The 21455-nt window shown below is 45.3% G+C and overlaps 1 protein-coding gene across 1 annotated transcript; it reads right to left on the bottom strand.

Annotated features, from left to right (window-relative positions):
* Positions 1–8957: 8957 nt before the first annotated feature.
* On the bottom strand, positions 8958–14016 carry TMEM213 (transmembrane protein 213). The gene is made up of 3 exons (XM_068972303.1): positions 13920–14016; positions 9990–10064; positions 8958–9127 (listed from the first exon to the last, which is right to left on the bottom strand). The coding sequence occupies exons 1-3, from the start codon at positions 13999–14001 to the stop codon at positions 8958–8960; spliced, it is 327 nt and encodes a 108-aa protein (XP_068828404.1). The 5' UTR covers positions 14002–14016.
* Between the last annotated feature and the right edge of the window lie 7439 nt (positions 14017–21455).

The following is a 21455-nucleotide window of genomic DNA, read 5'->3' as shown; positions in this document are numbered from 1 at the left end:
TTCCCCCAGCTCTCAAACAGTAAGTCTGGCTGCAATGGTGCTTTCATGCTGTGCACCGTTTGTGTGTGACCCTGGGGCTGGCATCTCTCACTTCCAGGTGTCGCATCTTCCAAGGCAGCATCTCCAGCCTCTTGACCTGTTCTTGGACAGGTAGTGTGTGGTGTGGAGAGGAGAGCCATCCTGGGCAGTGAAGAGGTGCAGAAAGGCGGCCAGGGCCTTCATTATTCCTTCTTTAGGTTCACTGCAAAATTGTCACCACGGGTGACTCACTCCATGTGCCCACGGCTTGAAGTGCCATAGGAAACCATCCTGCCTAATCTGTTTACATTCAGTGCTTCATTGCAAACCGTGGGCACCAGACTCCCCTTGATTTCAAGTTGAAGCTGCTCTTTTTCAAAAAGCCATATTGTTTGTATTAGTTTGCTGTGGTTGCTCTAAGAAAGTACTGCAGACTGGGTGGCTGAGACCAAGAGGGATGCACGGCCTCACTGTTCTGGAGGCTGAACACCTGAGAGCAAGGTGGTCGTTCGTTCTGAGGGGCGTGGAGGGCCTCTTCCCACCCCTCCCCCTGCCTCTGGCAGTTGCTGATGACCTTTAGAAATTCTTGGCTTGTGAATACATCACCCTGACCTCTGCCTTCATTACATGCATCCTCCCTGTGTGTGGTGTGTGTGTGTATTGAAAATCTCCTTTTTACATAAGGACACATCAAATTAGAGACCCAGTTGAAGTCTGTTCCAGGGTAGCCTTATCTTAATTCATTACAATTGCAATGACCCTATTTCCGAATAAGTTCACATTCCAAAGTCCTGGGGGTTACAATTCCAACATGAGTTTTGGGGGACACATGGAATACTCAGCCCATAATAATCTCTCTCAATAGCTTGCTTCATTTTGACCTGGTAATAGGAATCTCCCAGATAAAAAGATCTCCTTCAAGATGCAAAGAACAAGACAAATATTTCAACAAAGAGGTCAATAAATCATCACTGTGGAAATAAACAAAGACCACCCAACTAAGAACAAGAAAATACTATTTATTCTGGGAGTCAGCCACCATCATTTATGTTTGGTAGAGACTCAGATGCGGGCAGGGGCGTGGGAAGGCTTGATGGTGAAAGGAGGGAGGCTTCAGATATTCAGGTGTGCTCCCCCAGAGGCTGTAGGCCTGCGATGACTGCTGATGGACTGAGGAGGAGTGGGGCATTCTGTATGACTGGTCACAGATATTTGGCTTTCTGTGCTTGATCCTAAACTATCTGAAGCTGTCCATTATTAACCAAACCCTGACTGTCTGAGCCAGTTGCTGTGGAGGTGGTTTGATTTCCTGGATTAGTTGCTGAGGCTGGTGGGTTGGCTTCCTGGACTGGTTACTGTAGATTGTAGGGTTGAAGTTCTGTTTTTATATATGATCTGGCCCTTGTCCATTTGTATGTTGAATCTCTTATCACAGAATCGGCTTTTGGGGTAGGTCTGCCAGGTACTTGTTTCCACAAATGACTTAATTATGTATAGTTATAAACTTATGAAAACAGTAATTTAAAATTTTCCCGACCTTGAAACCTCAAATTTCCCCAAGAGCCTCTTTCTTTGTCTTCATAGCTCTCTCGCTTCACTGTCTTGGTTTGCACAGGCCACGCTCCTGGGTCTCCTCTGATGCACTAACTCATCAGATGTTTATGGAGTTTTTGCTGTGCACCCGGCTCTGGGCCAGTGGAAGGAATCAGAGGTGAAAGACAGTTTCTGCCTTCAGAGAGACCAGTGAGAGAGGCAGGCAGGTAGATACTATCATCCACAGTGCTCAGTTGTCCAAGATAAATAGAGCCAGACACTAAGAGGGTGAAGACAGATTTTAATAAGAACTACTGCAAAAAAAAAAAAGAACTACTGCAACAGAGAAGAGAGTCCAGGATAAAACTGTACAGATGTGACTGGGAGTTTTATGGGGAAATGAGGGAGCAGGGGTGGGTGAGGGGGGTCAGTAGAGTCAGGGAATTGAGAAATTATAGAGTTGGTGAGTGTGAATGCTGATCAGGTCAGCTCTGCTTGCTCTCTGGCAGTGATTGAAGCCAGGGTTCTGTCCCCCCAACAGAGACCAGGGAGGCGGGGGACAGAGGCCCTATCCTTCCTGATGATTAAATTTTAAAGGAATGGCTTTCAGGTTGTGAAGTGTAGGAGATACAGATGGATGGATGGATAGACAGCATCAATATAGAGACATCTCGATAGAGACATTGATCTAGATAGAGACATCTAGAAGGGACAGAGGAAGAATTCACAACTAAGCCCTTTTTAATAAATGCTCTAAGTATGGTCAAGGCCTCTTGTCAGGCACTGGCTGGAAGAAACAGCAGGTTCTCTGGCAGCCTTGAGCTTTCTCAGACAGGCACTTTAAAGGGGGCTATGCATTGGAGAAGGAAATGGCAACCCGCTCCAGTGTTCTCGACTGGAGAATCCCAGGGTCAGTGGAGCCTCATGGGCTGCCGTCTATGGGGTCACATAGAGTCGGACACGACTGAAGTGACTTAGCAGCAGCAGCAGCAGGGCCATCCTAGGGATGCAATCTTGAGCTGTTAGAAACTAGGTTAGTGTTTGATCAAGTCTTTAATATGGGGGGATGCGTTGGATAAAGTTATTTATGTCGAGAGTCTGTAGTTTGTATAGACCAAGTTGAGGCCTAGTTGAGAAGAAGGCTCAAAGAAGTTTGGTCAAGGAGAGTATGTGTGTGTGTGTTTAATTTTTATTTTGACTGTGCTGAGTCTTCGTTGCTGTATTCAGGTTTTATCTAATTGCAGAAAGCTACTCTTCATTGCAGTGCATGGGCTGTTAATTGCAGTGGTTTCTCTTGTTGCAGAGCCCAGGCTTTGGAGTGTGCGTGAGCTCAGTAGTTGCAGTTCGAAGGCTTAGTTGCCCCGAGTCATGTGGAATCTTACTGGAGCAGGCATCGAACCTATGTCCCCTGCACTGGCAGGTGGATTCTTTTTATATATGTATAATTTATTTGTTTTTAATTGGAGGATATTTCCTTTACATTCTTGTGCTGGTTTCCACTATACATCAACATGAATCAGCCATAGGTATACATATGTCCCCTCCCTCTTGAACCTCCATCCCACCCCTCGAGGTTGTCACAGAGCACCAGCTTGAGCTCCCTGCATCATACAGCGAATCCCCACTGGCTATCTATTTTACATATTGTAGCGTATATGTTTCAATGCTACTCTCTCAATTTGTCCGACATCCCCAGTGTCTCCACAAGTCTGTTCTCCATGTCTTTTTGTCTCTCTATTGCTGCCCTACAAATAGATTAACCAGTACCATTTTTCTAGATTCCATATATATGCACTAATATATGATATTTGTTTTTCTCTTTGTGACTCAACTTTCTGTATGACGGACTCTAAGTTCATTCACCTCACTAGAGTTGACTCAAATTCGTTCCTTTTTATGGCTGAGTAATATTCCATTGTATATGTGTACCACAGCTTCTTTATTCATTCAGCTGTTGATGGACATCTAGGTTGCGTCCATGTCCTGGCTATTGTAAACAGTGCTGTGGTAAACACTGGGTTATATGTGTCTTTTAAAATTGTGGTTTTCTCAGGGTATGTGCCCAGTAGTGGGATTGCTGTGTCATATGGCAGTTTTATTCCTAGTTTTTAAAGAAATCTCCATACTGTTCTTCATAGTGGCTGTACCAATTTATATTCCCACCAACAGTGTGGGAAGGTTCCCTTTTATCCCTTAAGGGGAGAGAAAGTCTTTGTCACAGTGCTGCCCTGGAGGTGAGCACAGGCCACTGAGAGAGGTTATACATGTGTGCATGTATATGTGTGTATATATGTGTGTGTGTTGAGAGAGGAGAGGATAACTTGACTTGGAAGACCAATCCCGATAAACCCAATGAATCCAATCAGCAGAGGGAGAAGGGAGGGAAGAGCAAGAGCAGGTCCCGGTTTATGGGACCTGAAATGTACATAATTAGAGTGCCCTCATCACAGCAGATGGTGATTGCAGCCATGAAATTAAAAGACGCTTACTCCTTGGAAGGAAAGTTATGACCAACCTAGATAGCATATTGAAAATCAGAGACATTACTTTGCCGACTAAGGTCCATCTAGTCAAGGCTATGGTTTTTCCTGTGGTCATGTATAGATGTGAGAGTTGGACTGTGAAGAAGGCTGAGCACCGAAGAATTGATGCTTTTGAACTGTGGTGTTGGAGAAGACTCCTGAGAGTGTCTTGGACTGCAAGGAGATCCAACCAGTCCATTCTGAAGGAGATCAGCCCTGGGATTTCTTTGGAAGGAATGATGCTAAAGCTGAAACTCCAGTACTTTGGCCACCTCATGCAAAGAGTTGACTCACTGGAAAAGACTCTGATGCTGGGAGGGATTGGGGGCAGGAGGAGAAGGGGACGATCGAGGATGAGATGGCTGGATGGCATCACTGACCTGATGGACATGAGTCTGAGTGAACTCTGGGAGTTGGTGATGGACAGGGAGGCCTGGCGTGTTGTGATTCATGGGGTCGCAAAGAGTCAGACACGACTGAGCGACTGAACTGAACTTCTAAAAGAAGATACAAGATAAGAAATACAAAACTAGATAGATGGTCTTGGAGAGGGGCAAACAAGAAAGAGGACCAGAAATTAAAGCTTTTGTTGTTGTTCAATTGCTAAGTTGTGTTCAACTCTTTGTGACCCCATGAACTGCAGCACACCAGCCTTTCCTGTCCTTCACTATCTCCTGCAGTTTGCTCAAACTCATGCTCATTGAGTCGGTGATGCCATCCAGCCATCTCATCCTCTGCTGCCCTCTTCTCCTCTTGCCCTCCATCTTTCTCAGCATCAGGGTCTTTTCCAGTGAGTCGGCTCTTCACATCAGGTGGCCAAAATATTGGAGCTTCAGCTTCAGCAGTTTGATTTCCTTTAGAATTGACTGGTTTGATCTTCTTGCTGTCCAAGGGACTCTCAAAAGTCTTCTCCAGCACCATAGTTCAAAAGCATCAGTTCTTTGGTGCTCAGCCTCCATAATGGTCCAACTTTCACATCTACCCACGACTACTGGAAAAACCATAGCTTTAACTAGACGGACCTTTGTCAGCGAAATGATATCTCTGCTTTTTAATAGGCTGTCTAGGCTTGTCATAGTTTTTCTTCTGAGGAGCAAGCATCTTTTAATTTTGTGGCTGCAGTCACTGTCCACAGTGATTTTGGAGCCCAAGAAAAGAAAAAAGGTGTCACTGTTTCCACTTTTTCCCCATCTATTTGCCATGAAGTGATGGGACCAGATGCCATGATCTTAATTTTTTGAATGTTGAGTCTTAAAGCCAGCTTTTTCACTGTCCTCTTTCACTCTCATCAAGAGGCTCTTTAGTTCCTCTCTGCTTTCTGCCATTAGAGTACTGTTATCTGCATATCTGAGGTTGTTGATATTTCTCCTGGCAACCTTGATTACAGCCTGGCATTTCATATAATGCACTCTACATATGAGTTAAATTAGCAGGGTGACAAAGCTTCTGTTGGTTCATGGCAAATCTGCCTCTTGGGAAGGGTATGTTTCAGACTGTGTGAACAAGAGTGAAGGCTTGGAGGATAGAGAGAGAGCTGAAATAATTCATAACTGGGTGTGTGTGAAGGATACAGAAGAGAAAAAGCTAGAGAAGATCCTATGGGTCAGGTAGAAATATGGTGTGGGTAGTCACTGGAGGATTTTAGGCATGGATTTTATTCATGGATTAGACAGATCACTCTGGAAAGAAGTACAGAGGATGGACTGCCTCAGGTAATGTTGGTTGTAGACCCAGGGAGAGGTTGTCTGCACGGCCCTCCTGCCATACACTGACGAAGACCCAGGAATGTCAGTGTATGTCCATATGTGACTTCAACACGAAAGTCAGGACTCTGACAGAAAGAAGCATTCTTCATCAAAAACATTTTTAGACTGTTATTTAAGTTTAAAAATATGCTTTCATATATTTTTGTGGAAAAGAGGTCCAAGTTACCCTAAGACTTGTTTTTTATTAATCTTGCATGGCATAGTGTTTCATTTTAAATAGAAAAATCATATATTTGGTTTATTTATCTTTGGGTATCATGCATCTAAAAAGGAATAGATTTTAAAAAGTCAGATAATTGTGCACACCTTAATGTTTAAAGATTCTATTTTTGCATAGGATATTGATATAGAAATGCCCCAAACTGGATATGCCCTGTGTTACACAGTCTGTAGTGGTGCTGAGGACCACACTGATCCCTAAGGACGAAGTTTTTTAAATGAAAAGTACATCTACTGTGAGGCAGGTCCTGCTGGTTATCACAGGAAATTCTTAGATGGACATTAATCCCTGGTTTTCCCTCTCAGGTGTTCCTTTTAAATATCCTGACAAGTCTTTGCTTTTCTAGAATAAAGACACTCCATGTTGAAGGTAGATCTGAGAGTTAGCATCTGGGTCACATAACCACCAGATGATAAAACCATCTTTCTTTCCAGTCTCAAAGAAAAGAGTGATTGTTTGGATCTGATCTAGCCTTCCTTCCTGGAGAAGGAAATGGCAATCCACTCCAGTACTATTGCCTGGAAAATCCCATGGACAGAGGAGCCTGGTAGGCTACAGTCCATGGGGTCACAAAGAGTCGGACATGACTGAGCAACTTCACTTTAGCCTTCCTTTTGTGAAAGAAAAGCAAGTCACAGAATGCCTGCATTTCACTGAGACAGTGGCAGCAACTACATGTCATTCTTTTCAGTGTAGGCTAAGCGTCTACTCGTCTCAGACGCCAACTGGTGCTCTGACTCCCCCCCTTTGAAGCAGCAAATGCAGTCTGGCCACTGAGGTCCACACGTGCATGAAAGAGATGAGAGCCCCGCTGCTCTGGTTGCAAGGAAGAGCCTCCCACCCACCCACTTACACGCAGAACCTCAAATAGCTTCCTGAGCTTTTGTAATCTGGTTTGCATACACATGTTCGGTCCAGTTCTTACATTCTCCAATTAGAAGGTTGATCCTCAGCAAGGCAGCGTGAGTCAATTCTGTTCATGTTTGCCAGAAATAAATCTTAATCTCCCTTCTTTCTTTTTTCTTTTTGAGACAGTGCTCTTTCATTATTGCACACTGATTTATTTTAAAAATATTTGCAGATATCAAAGCAAAGTTGGTTTCACACTGAATCTTTTCATCTTGAAAGAATTAAACCATCATGTATGGTGGAGACTCTTTGAATTTCTAAAAAAGTGAAGCACCACCCATGTGTACGTCCATGATGTAGCTCAGGCATTTATAGATACTTGTGTCCATATGATCAACACTCTGAAATAATAAATCCATCCTGTTTCACTGATTAAACAACTAAGATTCAGATACGATCTGGATCTTCAGTAGAGAGCAAACTGTGCTGGGCAATCCCTTCAGTTCGAGGAAATTTATTCAGACTTTCTGAAAGAGGAGTAGGGTGGCTTTGAATCATTTGAAAATATTTCTTCCCATTTCAGAGGCCTCTCACTTTTCCTTTTTGTATTATGATTACTTAGAGTTTATCCAATCTAAACACATATTTGCTGTCGAAGGGCAAATGTGTTTTATTAAAGAGTCACTTTCTTTCTTCTGATGACCCCACCCATCTCTCCTCCTGACTCCCACTGAAAGAGTTCACAGTGATGCTGACATCTGAGCCCTAAGTGATTGTCCCTAAGCTGGCCAGAGCCAAATGGCTCCTCCAGAGGTCAGTTTGGTCAACCAGCTCCAGAAAAATGGAGGTTCTGGATGCAGAGTGACGATCAGAAATCTTGTTTAGGCCAGAAACTCATTTGTTCGTTTATTCATTCATTCATTCATTGGAAAAACATTAAGAAGAGCTTTTTATACCCCCGGAGCATGAGGAAGTACAAGCTGATTGTGAAGAGGCCTGCCGTTCACAGTGACTGTGCTCAGGGCACCACACAAGTGCCCGAAGACCACCAGCTCCTGGTCCCCAGAAGACAAGCCTAGGAGCTTGAAGGCAGAGCAAGCATTGGAGGTGGACTTTGAGGAATGGCCTTCGTTCTGGGGGTGGAGGTGGAAGGCAGCCACCCCTGCAGAGGGAAAGGCAGCAAAGAAGTGGAAGATGTTGGGATGAGGGGAGGGACAAGCTAGGGGGTGGGGGGCAGATCCTGAAGGCAGTGAGAACAAACTGAAGCATTCCTGACGTGGTGGTGGGATGGGGTAATGAGGGCCAGACCTAGGGTGCCGGCAAGGAGAATGGGCAGGCTCGACATGAGGACATGCCAAAGGAAGAACAAGAGCCCAGGAAGCGTTGGATGTGGGGCTAAGGAAGCTGCCAAGGTGGCTTTCACATTTTGAAATGGCAATGATGCCCTTGACTGAAATAAGGGATAAAACACAACCACTAGTTTTTGGTGAGAAGGTTCTGAGTTTTGTTTTGAATGGGGTGACTACAAGACTGAAGTTTATGTTTCTTGTGTATCACATACCTGGAACGCAGAAGAAAGCCATGGTCAAAATACAAGCAATTCCCCCCTCCCCACACAAAAATACAAGCAGAGGAGTCAATCAGGGAGATGTCAGATTATAAAGGACCCAAGTACATTTTGAAATTGGGTGTGTTGGCAGCACTGGTCTTGTCTTCCTTGGAGCCCTGTCTCCTTTCCTTTTTAAAAGTAACTGAAGGTTATGAGGGTAACAAGGCTTTGGGACTTCCATGGTTGTCAGTGGTTAGGATGCTGAGCTTTCACTGCCAAGGCCCGGGTTTGATCCCTGGTCAGGGAACTAAGATTCCACCAGCCACCCAGTATGGCCAAAAAACAAAACAAAAAAAGGCCAAAAAACAAAACAAAAAAACTCCAAACAAACAAAAAGGGGTGAACGGACTTTGAAATATTGGAAACCACATCAGCGCCCTCCCCTCCTGCTCTTACCCACAACTTGGTGATTGACATTCTTGGGACTAGGATTCTAAGTCTCAGGCTTGCAAGTCCTTGGGCTCATCTGGAGTGAGCTTCATCAGTTTGTCCACACAGAGCAGGATGAGGGTGAGAAACAAAAGACTCCACCCAACAGCCGCCGCGATCCAGCCGTATTCATCTACTCCCGTGTGGCAACACCGGGCTGCTTGTGGGCAGAAGTCAGCGTCTGGTGGGGAAGAGAGGGCAAGGACAGTGTCACCCCAGCCTCCCTTCCCCCCAGGTTATTCTCTGATATTCATAACATTAAGACCAGTAATAACAGGACAGCACCATTTACTAAGGCACGCCCTGCACTGTGCTAAGAGCTCTACACACGTTCCCTTCTTTATTCCTCACGAAGCGGATAGGACAGTTATTCCTCCTGTTTGACATGCAGGAACTGAAGCTATCACCTGCCCAGGGGCACGAGATGGCAGAACTAGAACGCAAACCCACGTTTGTAGGAGTCCAAAGCCATGTTTGTAGCCTCTACATATTGCTGCCTGTTACTCTCCTTTGTTAGTGCCCAGAAGTAAGCACATGTGGTCATTCAGTGGGGGCAGAATCAAGGAGCCAAACTTAGAATAAAGCAAACTTCCTATTAATTAGACACGCACCACAGTGGTTGTTTTATGAAGCACTAGGCTCCTTACCACTACAAGTCTTCAAGTGAAAGATGAACAGAAAAATGCGACAGGTACCAGAATGAAGCTCCTGCATTGGGCAGGAATTGGAATGGCTCATGTTTAGGATGTTTCCACTCCCACACTTCTATAAGCATTCGAAGTCAGGGGGTGACTGCTGCTGTCCTGAGGATGGGCCATTAAAGCCGACTGCACCAAAGAGTGTGAGCTCACATGGGGACCATGGCCAAGACAGCTTTGTAGACGTGCCCTGCAGATGGTTCTGGGGCCGTGAACAAACCACACTGGGGTGCGAGAGGGCCAGGCAGGCGCTCAGCCACTCAATGCCAATGAACAGAAAGCAGGAGGCTTAAGTGTCCCTCCCTGATGAGCCCTGGGCTAAGGCAATTGCCAGGAGAAGCTTACTGGGGCACTGCTCCAGGGTCTCAAGATTCTCTGGATGGTGGACGGTCAAGGTTGAGTTGCTGCCGCTGCTTGCTTCTGAAAGAAAAGACAAATGACAATCTCAGGCAGTAGGAAAAGCCATTCTCAGGCATGGAGTTGGCAGTTTTTGCTGTGAATCAGTAGTGAGTATTATGACAGTATTATAGAAGTTCCAGTAGAGGTATGTTGAGATTTCATGCAGCAAAGTTCTGTTATAGCCTGAACTGTGTCCCCCAAATGCGGTAGTGCTTTGTTATGGAAATAGGGCTTTAAAAGAGGCAATTAAGGTGAAATGGTTAAGTTAGTCCAGTGTGACTGGTGTCCTTGTGAGAAGAGGAAGAGGCACCAGGGATGGGAACTCATAGGGAAAAGACGATATGAGGACCCAGTGCAGAGTGGGGCGATCTGCAAGCAGAGGAGAGAGGCCTCGGGAGTAAACACAGCTGGTGACACAGATCTGGAGCCTCCAGATCTGTGAGAAAAGAGGCTTTGGTGGTTTCAGCCACCCAGGCTGTGGTATTTTGTTGGGCAGCAAACTCACACACTGCCCTTTTCCAACCACTTCCTATTCCCATTGAGATGCTTTATCCTTATATCTCATCACCCTTCTGTCACCAAGGGCCTCTGTTTAAGCTGCTTTCTATGCAGATAAGTACATCCAAGAAGCGTTTTTTTTTTTTTTTTCCCCTAGCATATACTAACACAGTCACTTAAAAATCTGCCACGTTTTTTCATAACTAGCTTCAGTTTCCTTCAAAAACTTGAACTAAACAACATCGAAGTCTGACCTTGATTCTTTATTTCTGATGATTATGATGTTAGTATTCGGAAAAAGGGTGTGAAAAACTATACACCTGACAAGCAAGTTGAGAGGTTTCTAGCGTATATAGCACTTAGAATTATACAGCCCTTGATTAATAAACAAGGCACACAATGATAAAAAGACACTTTAGCAGAAAATATCAGAGTCTGGGGAGTGGGGAGGGATTACAGAGATGAACATAAGGATCCCCAAGGGAGAGAAACCATGGGCTGTGTTCCCTCCCATCACTGAGAATAAGAAGGTAGGCAATCTGGGTCCACTGTGTCCAATATGGTGGCCACAAACCAGAATGGCTGTTTAAGTTTATTAAAATGAAATTAAATGAAAACTTCAGCTACTTGGTCATACTGCTGCTGGTGCTAAGTCGCTTCAGTTGTGTCCGACTTTGTGCGACCCCATAGATGGCAGCCCACCACGCTCCCCTGTCCCTGGGATTCTCCAGGCCAGAACACTGGAGTGGGTTGCCATTTCCTTCTCCGACGCATGAAAGTGAAAAGTGAAAGTGAAAGTGAATTCGCTCAGTTGTGTCCGACTCTTAGCGACCCCATGGACTGTAGCCCACCAGGCTCCTCCATCCATGGGATTTTCCAGGCAAGAGTACAGGAGTGGGGTGCCATTGCCTTCTCCATACTAGCCACTTGCAAAGTGCTCAATCATGTGGCTGGTGGCTGCCATGTTAGAAAGATAGCACAGACATGGAACCTTTCCACAATCAAAAAAGTTCTGTTAGAAACAAACTCACAGACTCAGAGAACAAACTCATGGTTTCTAGGGGGCAAGGATGTGGGGGAAGGGATAGTTAGGGAGTTGGGGATCTACATGTACACACTGCTATATTTAAAATGGATGGCCAATAAGGACCTACTGTGTAGCACAGGGAACTCTGCTCAGTGTCCTGTGGCAGCCTGGATGGAAGGGGAGTTTGGGGCAGGATGGATACATGTACACATATGGCCTAGTTTCTTTGCTGTCCCCCTGAAACTATTACAACATTATTAATCAGCTATACTCCAATATAAAATAAAAAGTTAAAAAAAAGTTCTGTTAGACAATGCTGATCTAGGTAGAGCAAGACTGAGAGAGCATTTGAAAGAATCTTTCTGGAAATTGTATGGCTGCTCAATCTGGTTCTTTGGCAATGACAGAAAAAAGTTTGGAAAATCTCCAGGCCCCACTGACTCTAGGTTAGCATGTCCTTCAAAGGTACTTGCTGTCACATAGCAGAATAACTTGGGAGGAGACTTCTTGATTAGCCAAAGCCAGGAAATTTCTGCTCAGACTAATTTTACACTACCCCCTCCCCAGCCGCTCCAGTGTCCTGCTAAAATATAGTAACTAGCTTGATGCAATCTGATTGCTACTGTAAATTATTTACAGCTAAATGCCTCAGAGCTTGGTTTTTATTTGCTTTGGAAAAATTGATTCCTCCATGTTTTAATTTCCCTTGTTACCTGAATAACTTCCGTGACCCTGACTTTCATCTCCCCTCTACCTTAGTAGGGAAGTGGCCCTGGTCTAGAACTGGTATGTGGAAAAAAAATCAAGTTAATGAAACACCAGTAGTAGGTTAACCCGTATAAAACCGCCATTTCTATAGGTCCAGAATTATTCAATATCAGACATTTTATATGGTTCAAATCAAATAACCTAGTATAAATTCTGAAGAACAGAAACATCATCCACCTCCCTCATAAGCAAAGCCAGCCAGGGACTTTTCCATTTGGAGTCACTTCCAAAGTAAAGGCTACTGGCAGGATCCAGCTGTTCAGTGCAGTGAAATGGGCCAAGTGTTTGAGGCCTTCTCATTAGCAAGGCACCTCCAGGGTAAACAGAAAACACTCTTACTTGGAGAGGGGTGATATTGGAAAAAGTAAAAGGAACATGCTAACCTTTGTTGAGTGTTTGAAATGAAGTGAAAGTGTTAGTCATTCAGTCAGGTCTGACTCTTTTTGACCCCGTGGACTGTAGCCCACCAGGCTTCTCTGTGGAATTCTCCAGGCAAGAATACTGGAGTGGGTTGCCATTCCCTCCTCCAGGGGATCTTCCCGAACCAGGGACTGAACCTGGGTCTCCTGCATTGCAGGTGAATTCTTTACTGTCTGATCCACCAGGGAAGCCCCGTTGGAGTGTTTACCACATGCTATTTTATTCAAAGGTCTTTTTGTGCAGTTACCCTATTTCATCTTTACAACAACTCTATATATAAGCACTATGATTATCTCCACATTAGATATGAGCGAACTGAAGCACAGGGAGGGTAAAGAATTTGCTTGAGATCACACAACTAGTCAGTTGTGGAAGCTAAAGTAGAGTTGAGGCTCAGAGGCTTGAGAGCCCACCCTTTGAACCTCCCGAGGAGAGACCGTGAGGAGAGAGATGGACACTGCCTGGCATGGGGATGCCAAGCCCGTGAGGGTTGGCTTTGAGAGAGGGAGAATCTGCCAGGGAGCAGGGCAGGCTGTTCTGAGGAACCAGGTCAAAGCCAAAGGCAAAAGCCAAAGGCAAAAGCCAGGAGCATGAGAATGGGGGCGAGGTCCCTGATGTGCAGAGCCCAGCCTGGGAGGGCGCTTCCTAACACCCCCCTCGGCCTCCCTGAGAAAGTGGGGTGATAATCCAACATCTCCTGAGCCGGGTGAGATGGGGGAAGTTTTAACAGCATACGGCAGCCTTGTGTGTTGAGGTTTGGTGAAAGTTGCAAAGGATGCCCGGGGTTAAGGGACGGACGGATGTCCTTAGGTGAAAGGAGGGCGTGCAAAGGGAGGATGATAGCCACAAAATACAGAATTGCAACACAATTACCCTGAGCAGGTGCCACTGAGAAACAGCAGCCCAAAGATGCCGTTTTAGGTGCACCTTCCGTCTCTGATGGGAGGGACTCGTGCTAGCTCCCATCTTGGATTACTCTGGTCTTAGGTAAACCCGCATCCCACCCTACCCTCTCCAGCCTGATCCTTCAGATGAGAAAGCCCTGCTTCCTCTTTCCTTTGAGCAGGACCAACCCGAGCCAAGGAATCCTCCTCCTGCCTCCTTCTCTCCCCCACCCTCCCTCACTCTTCCCAGTGTGGCAAGAATAAAGCTCACGGTTCTACCTGCCAAGTAAACCGGGTGGAAGGAGAGGAAGGCCAGGCCGAGGACCAGGGAGGCCCAGGGTGCCAGGTGGAGGCGCTTCATGCTGAGGAGAGAGGCTTCTGTGTGCACTGCCCCTGCAGAGGCGAGCTGAGGGCTGCCTGCCATGCACCCCGTGTGTGTCTCGTCCTGCGGGAGCTTGGAAACAACGCTGGCAGAGGTGAATTTCTGCTCTGTGTTTGGGGGAGAGAGAGGGGGTGGAGCAAAGGGAGCTTGGGCTGTCACACCTGGCTTTCACCTCTCCAAGAGGGAAGCTGAGCTGTGTTGGCTAGGGGAGGAAGAGAGGGTAAATTTTGTGGTTCTTACTTAGCTTTCATTTTGTCCCTGCTGAGAAAAAAGAGGACAGGGGAGGCAATCTGGGCCCTGCTGGTTCCTTGAGGATGAGTTTGCTGTCTCTTTCACTTGCAAGCTTACGTCCTATATTCCCTAGTCCATCCTGTCCAATATTTTCTGAGCCCCTACCCTCTTGCTAGGGGCTTCCCTGGTGGCTCAGATGGTAAAAAATCTGCCTGCAATGCAGGAGACCAGGGTTTGATCCCTGGGTCGGGAAGATCCCCTGGAGAAGGGAATGGCAACCCACTCCAGTATTCATGCCTGGAGAATCCATGGGGTCACAAAGGGTCGGACACAACTGAGCAACTATAACACACACACACACACACACTCTCTTGCTAAAGTCTAGAAATGCATGTCCTCAAAGTGCCTTTTTACAAATATGCATCATTAAAGTACAGAGCAGTAGTTTAGAAAGGACTTGAGAAAGACAAAGCACTTTGCTTCTCAGCAGCCGTGGGCATCACCTGCTGCTGCATAAGGAAGATAACATTTGGGTTGGGTCTTGATGGACGACCAGGGTTTTGACAGGCAAAGAGGAGAAGGGGGCATCATAGGCAAAAGGGATGGGCAAGCAAAGCCCCAAGGGTAAGAGATGCTCAGAAGTCCACTGTGGCCAAGAGGCTGAGTGTCCCATGTGTCAGGCTCAGGGGCTGAATTGTCAAGAGACGAAAGGCAAGTTTTGTGAAGATTTTGAACTGAGTAGTCATTTGACTGAGGGGGCTTCCCAGGTGGTGCTAGTGGTAAAGAACCTGTCTGCCAGTGCAAGAGAGACATAAGAGATCTGGGTTCTCAGAATTGAGATATGTATAACCCAGTGTTCATCACAGCACTGTTTACAATAGCTAGGACATGGAAGAGACCTAGATGTCCATTGGCTGATGAATGGATAAGAAAGCTGTGGTACATATACACAATGGAGTATTACTCATCCATTAAAAAGAATACATTTGAATCAGTTCTAATGAAGTAGATGAAACTGGAGCCTATTATACAGAATGAGGTAAGTCAGAAAGAAAAACACCAGTACAGTATATTAATGCATATATATGGAATTTAGAAAGATGGTAATGATGACCCTATATGCAAGACAGCGAAAGAGACACAGATGTAAAGAACAGACTTTCGGACTCTGGGAGAAGGTGAAGGTGGGATGATTTGAAAGAATAGCATTGAAACATGTATATTACCATATGTGAAACAGATCGCCAGTCCAGGTTCAATGCATGAGACAGGGTGCTCAGGGCTGGTGCACTGGGATGACCCTGAGGGATGGGATGGGGAGGGAGGTGGGAGAGGGGTTCAGGATGGGGAACACATGTACACCCATGGCTGATTCATGTAGATGTATGGCAAAACCACTACAATATTGTAAAGTAGTTAGCCTCCAATTAAAATAAACTAATTAATTAAAAAACAAAAAACAAAAAGAGATCTGGGTTCTGTCCCTGGGTCAGGAAGATCCCCTGGAGGAGGGGCAGCCCACTCCAGTATTCTTGCCTGGAGAATCCCAAGGATAGAGAAGCCTGGTGGGTTAGAGGAGCCTAGTTGGCTATGGTCCGTAGGGTCGCAAAGAGCTGGACGTGACTGAAGCGACTGAGAAGGCATACACACGCAGTTGTTTGATGGAAGCACCACCTTCAGTCCAAGGCATTCACTGAAGGCCCACCATATATTTGAAAGGCATGATCCAAGGCATTCGAGACCCAAAGATGATTAAGATTCAATCCCTCCTCTTGATGCCTACTCACAGTGCAGCCATGAGGGCAGGCAGGAAGGAAAGAACTGGGAGGCAATGTGACAGGTCTCATTGCGGGTATCGTCCTGGGTGATGGGGATATAAGAGGGAGCAGGAAGTCTGCCTGAGAGGAGCAGGGAGAGAGTCACAGAGGAACTGACCTTTGGGCTGGGTATTGAAGTTCGCATGTGCAGGTGAGAGTAGATGGACCTCGAGTGAAAGGAATGACACCTACGTGGGAGAACTGTCTGTGTGTGCTGGCTGGCCGCCATGGTCTTGATATGGGCATTATGTTTCTATGCAAGCTTGGGTCTGGTTGAGAGAGTGAGGGATGAAATTCAGCTCGTTCCAAGCTCTGTGGCAGCATTACAAGAAAGAGGACCCCTCCCAGGGCTCTAGAGTGGGCTCTTGTCTAACACTCAGAAATGAATTGTTTGAGGAGACGCAAGTCCTGACAAAGCAAGACACTTTATTGGAGAGGGGTGCCCAGGCAGAGAGCAGCAAGGTAAGGGAAACCCAGGAGAATGGCTCTGCCACGTGGTTCACAGTCTTGGGTTTTATGGTGATGGGGTTAGTTTCAGGGCTGACTCTGGCCAGTCATTGTGCTTGGCCTGTAGTTGACTCTGGGTCCTTCCTGGGGGCTCAAGCAACTCTCAACCAAGATGGATTCCAGTGCTAGGGCTTCTGGGAGGTTGGCAGGGCACATCCTCTCCTCCCTCCTCCTTTTGCCTCCCCTCACTCCCGAATTCTCCCAGTTGGTTTCAGCACCTGCCTCATGTTCCTTATGAGACCTCCTGTTGTGAGATAACCATGCAAATGGTTATCATTGTGCCTGGCCAGGGTGGCTGGTTTTAATCAATGGCTCCCTACCAGGAGGACTTGTAAGCCATGGGCAAGCCCAGAATAAGGATGTCTAATTGTTATATGTTGGGCTTCCCTGGTAGCTCAGCTGGTAAAGAATCCACCTGCAATGCAGGAGACTCTGGTTAGATTCCTGGGTCAGGAAGATCCCCTGGAGAAGGGATAGGCTACCCACTCCAGTGTTCTTGGGCTTCCCTGGTGGCTCAGATGGTAAACAATCTGCCTGCAGTGCAGAGACCTGAGTTCAGTTCCTGGGTTGAGAAGATCCCCTGGAGAAGGGCACGGCACCCACTCCAGTGTTCTTGCCTGGAGAATCCCCACAGACAGAGGAGCCTGGTGGGCTCCATGAGGTCCCAAAGAGTTGGATACAACTGAGTGACTAAGCGCAGCACATTGTTATACATGAGCCTGGAAGAGACACTTTTTTTCTAATCTACCCAAAGATACAAATTAATGGTGGCCCTCTACTCTTGGGTTTGGGAGCAGGGAGCAGAAGTGCCTCAGGAATGTTTATCTTCAGGCAGTGTACCAAAGTCCAGTTTAGACCTACCACTCATTTGACTATTCAGCAATTACCAAGCAGCTGCTGTATCCAGGCCCTTGGGAGTGGGGATTAGCGGGTGGGGGTCTGATGTGGGTAAGGCCACATAGCCCCTGTCCTCAAGAAGCTCAGGGTCCAATGAGGAAGATGGATGAACAGTGACAACACAATGAAATAAGTGTAGTGAGAAGGGTTGGGGCCTTGAGGATTCAGAAAACATTTTACATGGGAAGTGGCACTTTGACCTGAAACTTAAGAGATGTGTAGTTTGCCAGGCACAGGAGAAGGGACCAGTGTGTGCTTGGCCTCTGAGGCATGACTGTGTGCCTCTTGTTTGGGGAGTAATTATTGTCCTCGGGGTATGGGCTGGGTCACTGTGTATCTGGTTAGACTGAGAACAGATTGTAAGCAGGCCTACATGCCAGACTGAGGAAATTGTCTATCATATATTCGGGGCACCTATAAGGAACTTGTAGACAGGGCCACCTTTGTATTTCAGAAAAAATACAGGATAAAGGGCGGGTCTGGGTTCAGAGAGATTATCCAAGAAGCTGTTGCAGAAATCCCAGACAGACAGCAAAAGACACAGACACACACACATATACATGTGTTTGTATATCCCCTTTATGAATAACAGGCTTGTCATGGTGAAGGGACTTGTATAACTCAATGAAGCTATGAGCCATGCCCTACAGGGCCACCCAAGAGGGACCGGTCACAGTGCAGAGTTCTGACAAAATGTGGTTCACTGGAGGAGGGAATGGCAAGTCACTCCAGTATTCTTGCCAAAGAACCCCATGAACAGTATGAAATGGCAAAAAGATGGCACTACAAGATGAGCCCCCCAGGGAAGAGCAGAGGGCAATTACAAATAGTGCCAAAAAGAATGAAGTGGCTGGGCCAAAGCAGAAATGATGCTCAGTTGTGGATGTGTCTGGTGGTGAAAGGAAAGTCTGATGCTGTAAAGAACAGTATTGCATAGGAACCTGGAATAGTAGGTCCATGAATCAAGGTAAGTTGGATGTGGTCAAGCAGGAGATGGCAAGGGTGAACATCAACATTTTAGGAATCAGTGAACTAAAATGGACAGGAATGGGTGAATTTAACTCAGATGACCATTCTATATACTACTGTGGGCAAGAATCCCTTAGAAAAAGTGGAATAGCCAGCATTGTCAACAAAAGAGTATGAAATTCAGTACTTGGGTACAATCTCAAACCAACAGAATGATCTCAGTTCATTTCCGGGGCAAACCATTCAATATCATAATAATCCAAGTCTATGCCCCAACCACTAATGCTGAAGCAGCTGAAGTTGACCAGTTCTATGAAAACCTACAAGACCTTCTAGAACTAACACCAGAAAAAAGGGGTCCTTTTCATCATAGGGGGCTGGAATGCAAAATACTCAAAAGATACCTGGAGTAACAGCTAAGTTTGGCCTTGAAATACAAAATGAAACAGAGCAAAGGCTAATAGAGTTTTTTCAGAGAATGCTCTTCCAACAACACAAGAGATGTCTCTACACACAGACGTCAACAAATGGTCAGTACCAAAATCAGATTGATTATATTCTTGCAGCCGAAGAAGAAGAAGCTCTATACAGTCAGCAAAAACAAGACTTGGAGCCAACTGTGGCTCAGATCATGAAATCCTCATTGCAAAATTCAGACTTAAATTGAAGAAAGTAGAGAAAAACCACTAGACCATTCAGGTATGACCTAAATAAAATCCCTTATGATTATACAGTGGAAGTGACAAACAGATTCAATGGATTAGATCTGATAGAAAGAGTGCCTGAAGAACTATGGATGGAGGTTCATGACATTGTACAGGAGGCAGTGACCAAGACCATCCCCAAGAAAAAGAAATGAAAAAGGGCAAAATGGTTATCTGAGGAGGCCTCACAAATAGCTGAGAAAAGAAGAGAAGCTAAAGGCAAAAGAAAAAGGGAAAGATATATCCAACTGAATGCAGAGTTCCAGAGAATAGCAAGGAGAGATAAGAAAGCCTTCTTAAGTGATCAGTACAACAAATTAGAGGGAAACACTTGAATGGGAGACTAGAGATCTCTTCAAGAAAATTGGAGCTATCAAGGGAACATTTCATGCAAAGATGGGCATGATAAAGAACAGAAACAGCAAGGAGCTAACAGAGGCAGAAGAGATTAAGAAGAGGTGGGAAGAATACACAGAACTGTACAAAAAATGTCTTCAAGACCCAGATAACCTCGATGGTGTGGTCACACACCTAGAGCCAGACATCCTGGAGTGTGAAGTCAAGTGGGCCTTAGGTAGCATTACTACCAACAAAGTTAGTGGAGGTGATGGAATTCCAGCTGAGCTATTTCAAATTGTAAAAGATGATGGTGTTAAAGTGCTGCACTCAACATGCCAGCAAATTTGGAAAACTCAGTAGTGGCTTCAGAACTGGGAAAGGTCAGTTTTCATTTCCAGTCCCAAAGAAGGGCAATGCCAAAGAATGTTCAAACTACCACACAACTGCAATCATTTCACATGCTAGCAAGATTATGCTCCAAATCCTTCAAGTTAGGCTTCACATAGCAGTATGTGAACCGAGAACTTCCAGATGTACAAACTGGGTTTAGAAAAGGCAAAGGAACCAGAGAGATGCTCTTGATACCGTTTTCCCCTTGGGTCCCCACAGAGATGACATCACTTAAGAGACTGAGCACTTTCTTAGATGTTTTTTTCCTCTCATCTTTTGATCTCTGTTCTCGACACTTCTCTCCAGTACACCCTGCTGTGAGTTTCACAGATTAGAGCTGGTTTATTTAACAGGCACTGAAGACGACACCAATATGTCGTCTATTCTCTACGGGTCTACGGGATTCTTAAGGGTCCTGAAAATGTTTGAGACCTGAAAAAATGTTCTCTGATCCAAAATATGAACAACAGCAGCAACAACCAAATCTTTTCCAGCAAAAACATTTATTTCAGGAATTCCTGGTGATCAGTGGTTAGGACTCGGGGCTTCTGCTGCAGGGGGCAGCTAAGATCCCGAGTGCTGTGGCAAGTCCAAAAACAAAAGAAAAAAATTATTTCAAAAGCAAAGTTATATAATTTATTTCAAACATTTAAATGGAAATAGTTTAATGTAGGATGTTGTGTGCATTCTAATATGTTTGATATGAGCAGAACATGTCCATCCAAAATGGTCAGAGCCTGGGACATAGATTTAAATCAGCCCTGGATGGGACTGTTGTGATGAGAGTTTGAAAAGCACACACCCATCAACTTAGATGCATCATATTAGATGCATTAACTTAGACAGCATCATATCAAGTCATACAACAGAAAGTAATTAAATAAAGGGGATGGCAATGACCCCCCTTTTTTTAAACACGTTTTTAGTTTATTTGGGCCTGTCTTAGAACAGGTGTTTGCAAGTCAATTTTAAAATCAAACATTCTCTTATCAATAGATGAAAGGATTTTATTATCCTAAAATAGGATGGACTTGACTGGTCTCTGATAGCTCATTATTTCCCCAAAGAAGGGCTGTGTGGTCACTGTTTTATAAGGGTCACCATTATTAGCTGTCTTTCATTTTAACACATCTATAAATAGTAAATCCATGCAGTAGGTTACCTTGCCTCATCTTTCATTTTACATCAGGTTTGCTTTGGAAACTATACCAGGAAGTTGCATTGCTCAAAGCTAGACATTCTGCAGGAACTTTCTCAAGACTTTTTTTTTCCCTCCCGTGGTTGAGATGGGTGTTTGGTTACACACACTTTAAAGTCCAGGCTAACGTACTTGTGACCAAGCTCCAAGTTGAGGTTGGGGTGACCTAGAGGATTGGGTTCCAGGACCCTTGCTGCCTCCAATTTTATCTGTTTTCCTTGATACAATTTCATTTGAAAAAGAGGAGAAGGGGAAAAATGTTTCCTGTACTAAATGATTAAAACCAGGATTCTCTGGCCTGGAATGGTCTGTGTGTTTGGGAAGGATATTTTATGTTGAGAGAACTTCCTTTGTGATTATATACATATATATATATATATA

This window comes from Capricornis sumatraensis, chromosome 5 (assembly GCF_032405125.1).
Source record: "Capricornis sumatraensis isolate serow.1 chromosome 5, serow.2, whole genome shotgun sequence".
Taxonomy (NCBI): domain Eukaryota; kingdom Metazoa; phylum Chordata; class Mammalia; order Artiodactyla; family Bovidae; genus Capricornis; species Capricornis sumatraensis.
Note: the sequence above shows the minus strand (reverse complement) of the source record. Positions and strands in the feature narration are given on the sequence as shown.

Excerpts from the sequence above, each read along its gene's own strand:
- TMEM213 (XM_068972303.1), bottom strand. The coding sequence starts at position 14,001 with ATGAAGCGCCTCCACCTGGCACCCTGGGCCTCCCTGGTCCTCGGCCTG. Across the intron at positions 10,065-13,919 it reads CCACCCGGTTTACTTGGCAG|AAGCAAGCAGCGGCAGCAAC; the intron begins GTAGAACCGTGA and ends CTTTTCTTTCAG. Across the intron at positions 9,128-9,989 it reads GACCCTGGAGCAGTGCCCCA|ACGCTGACTTCTGCCCACAA; the intron begins GTAAGCTTCTCC and ends CTTCCCCACCAG.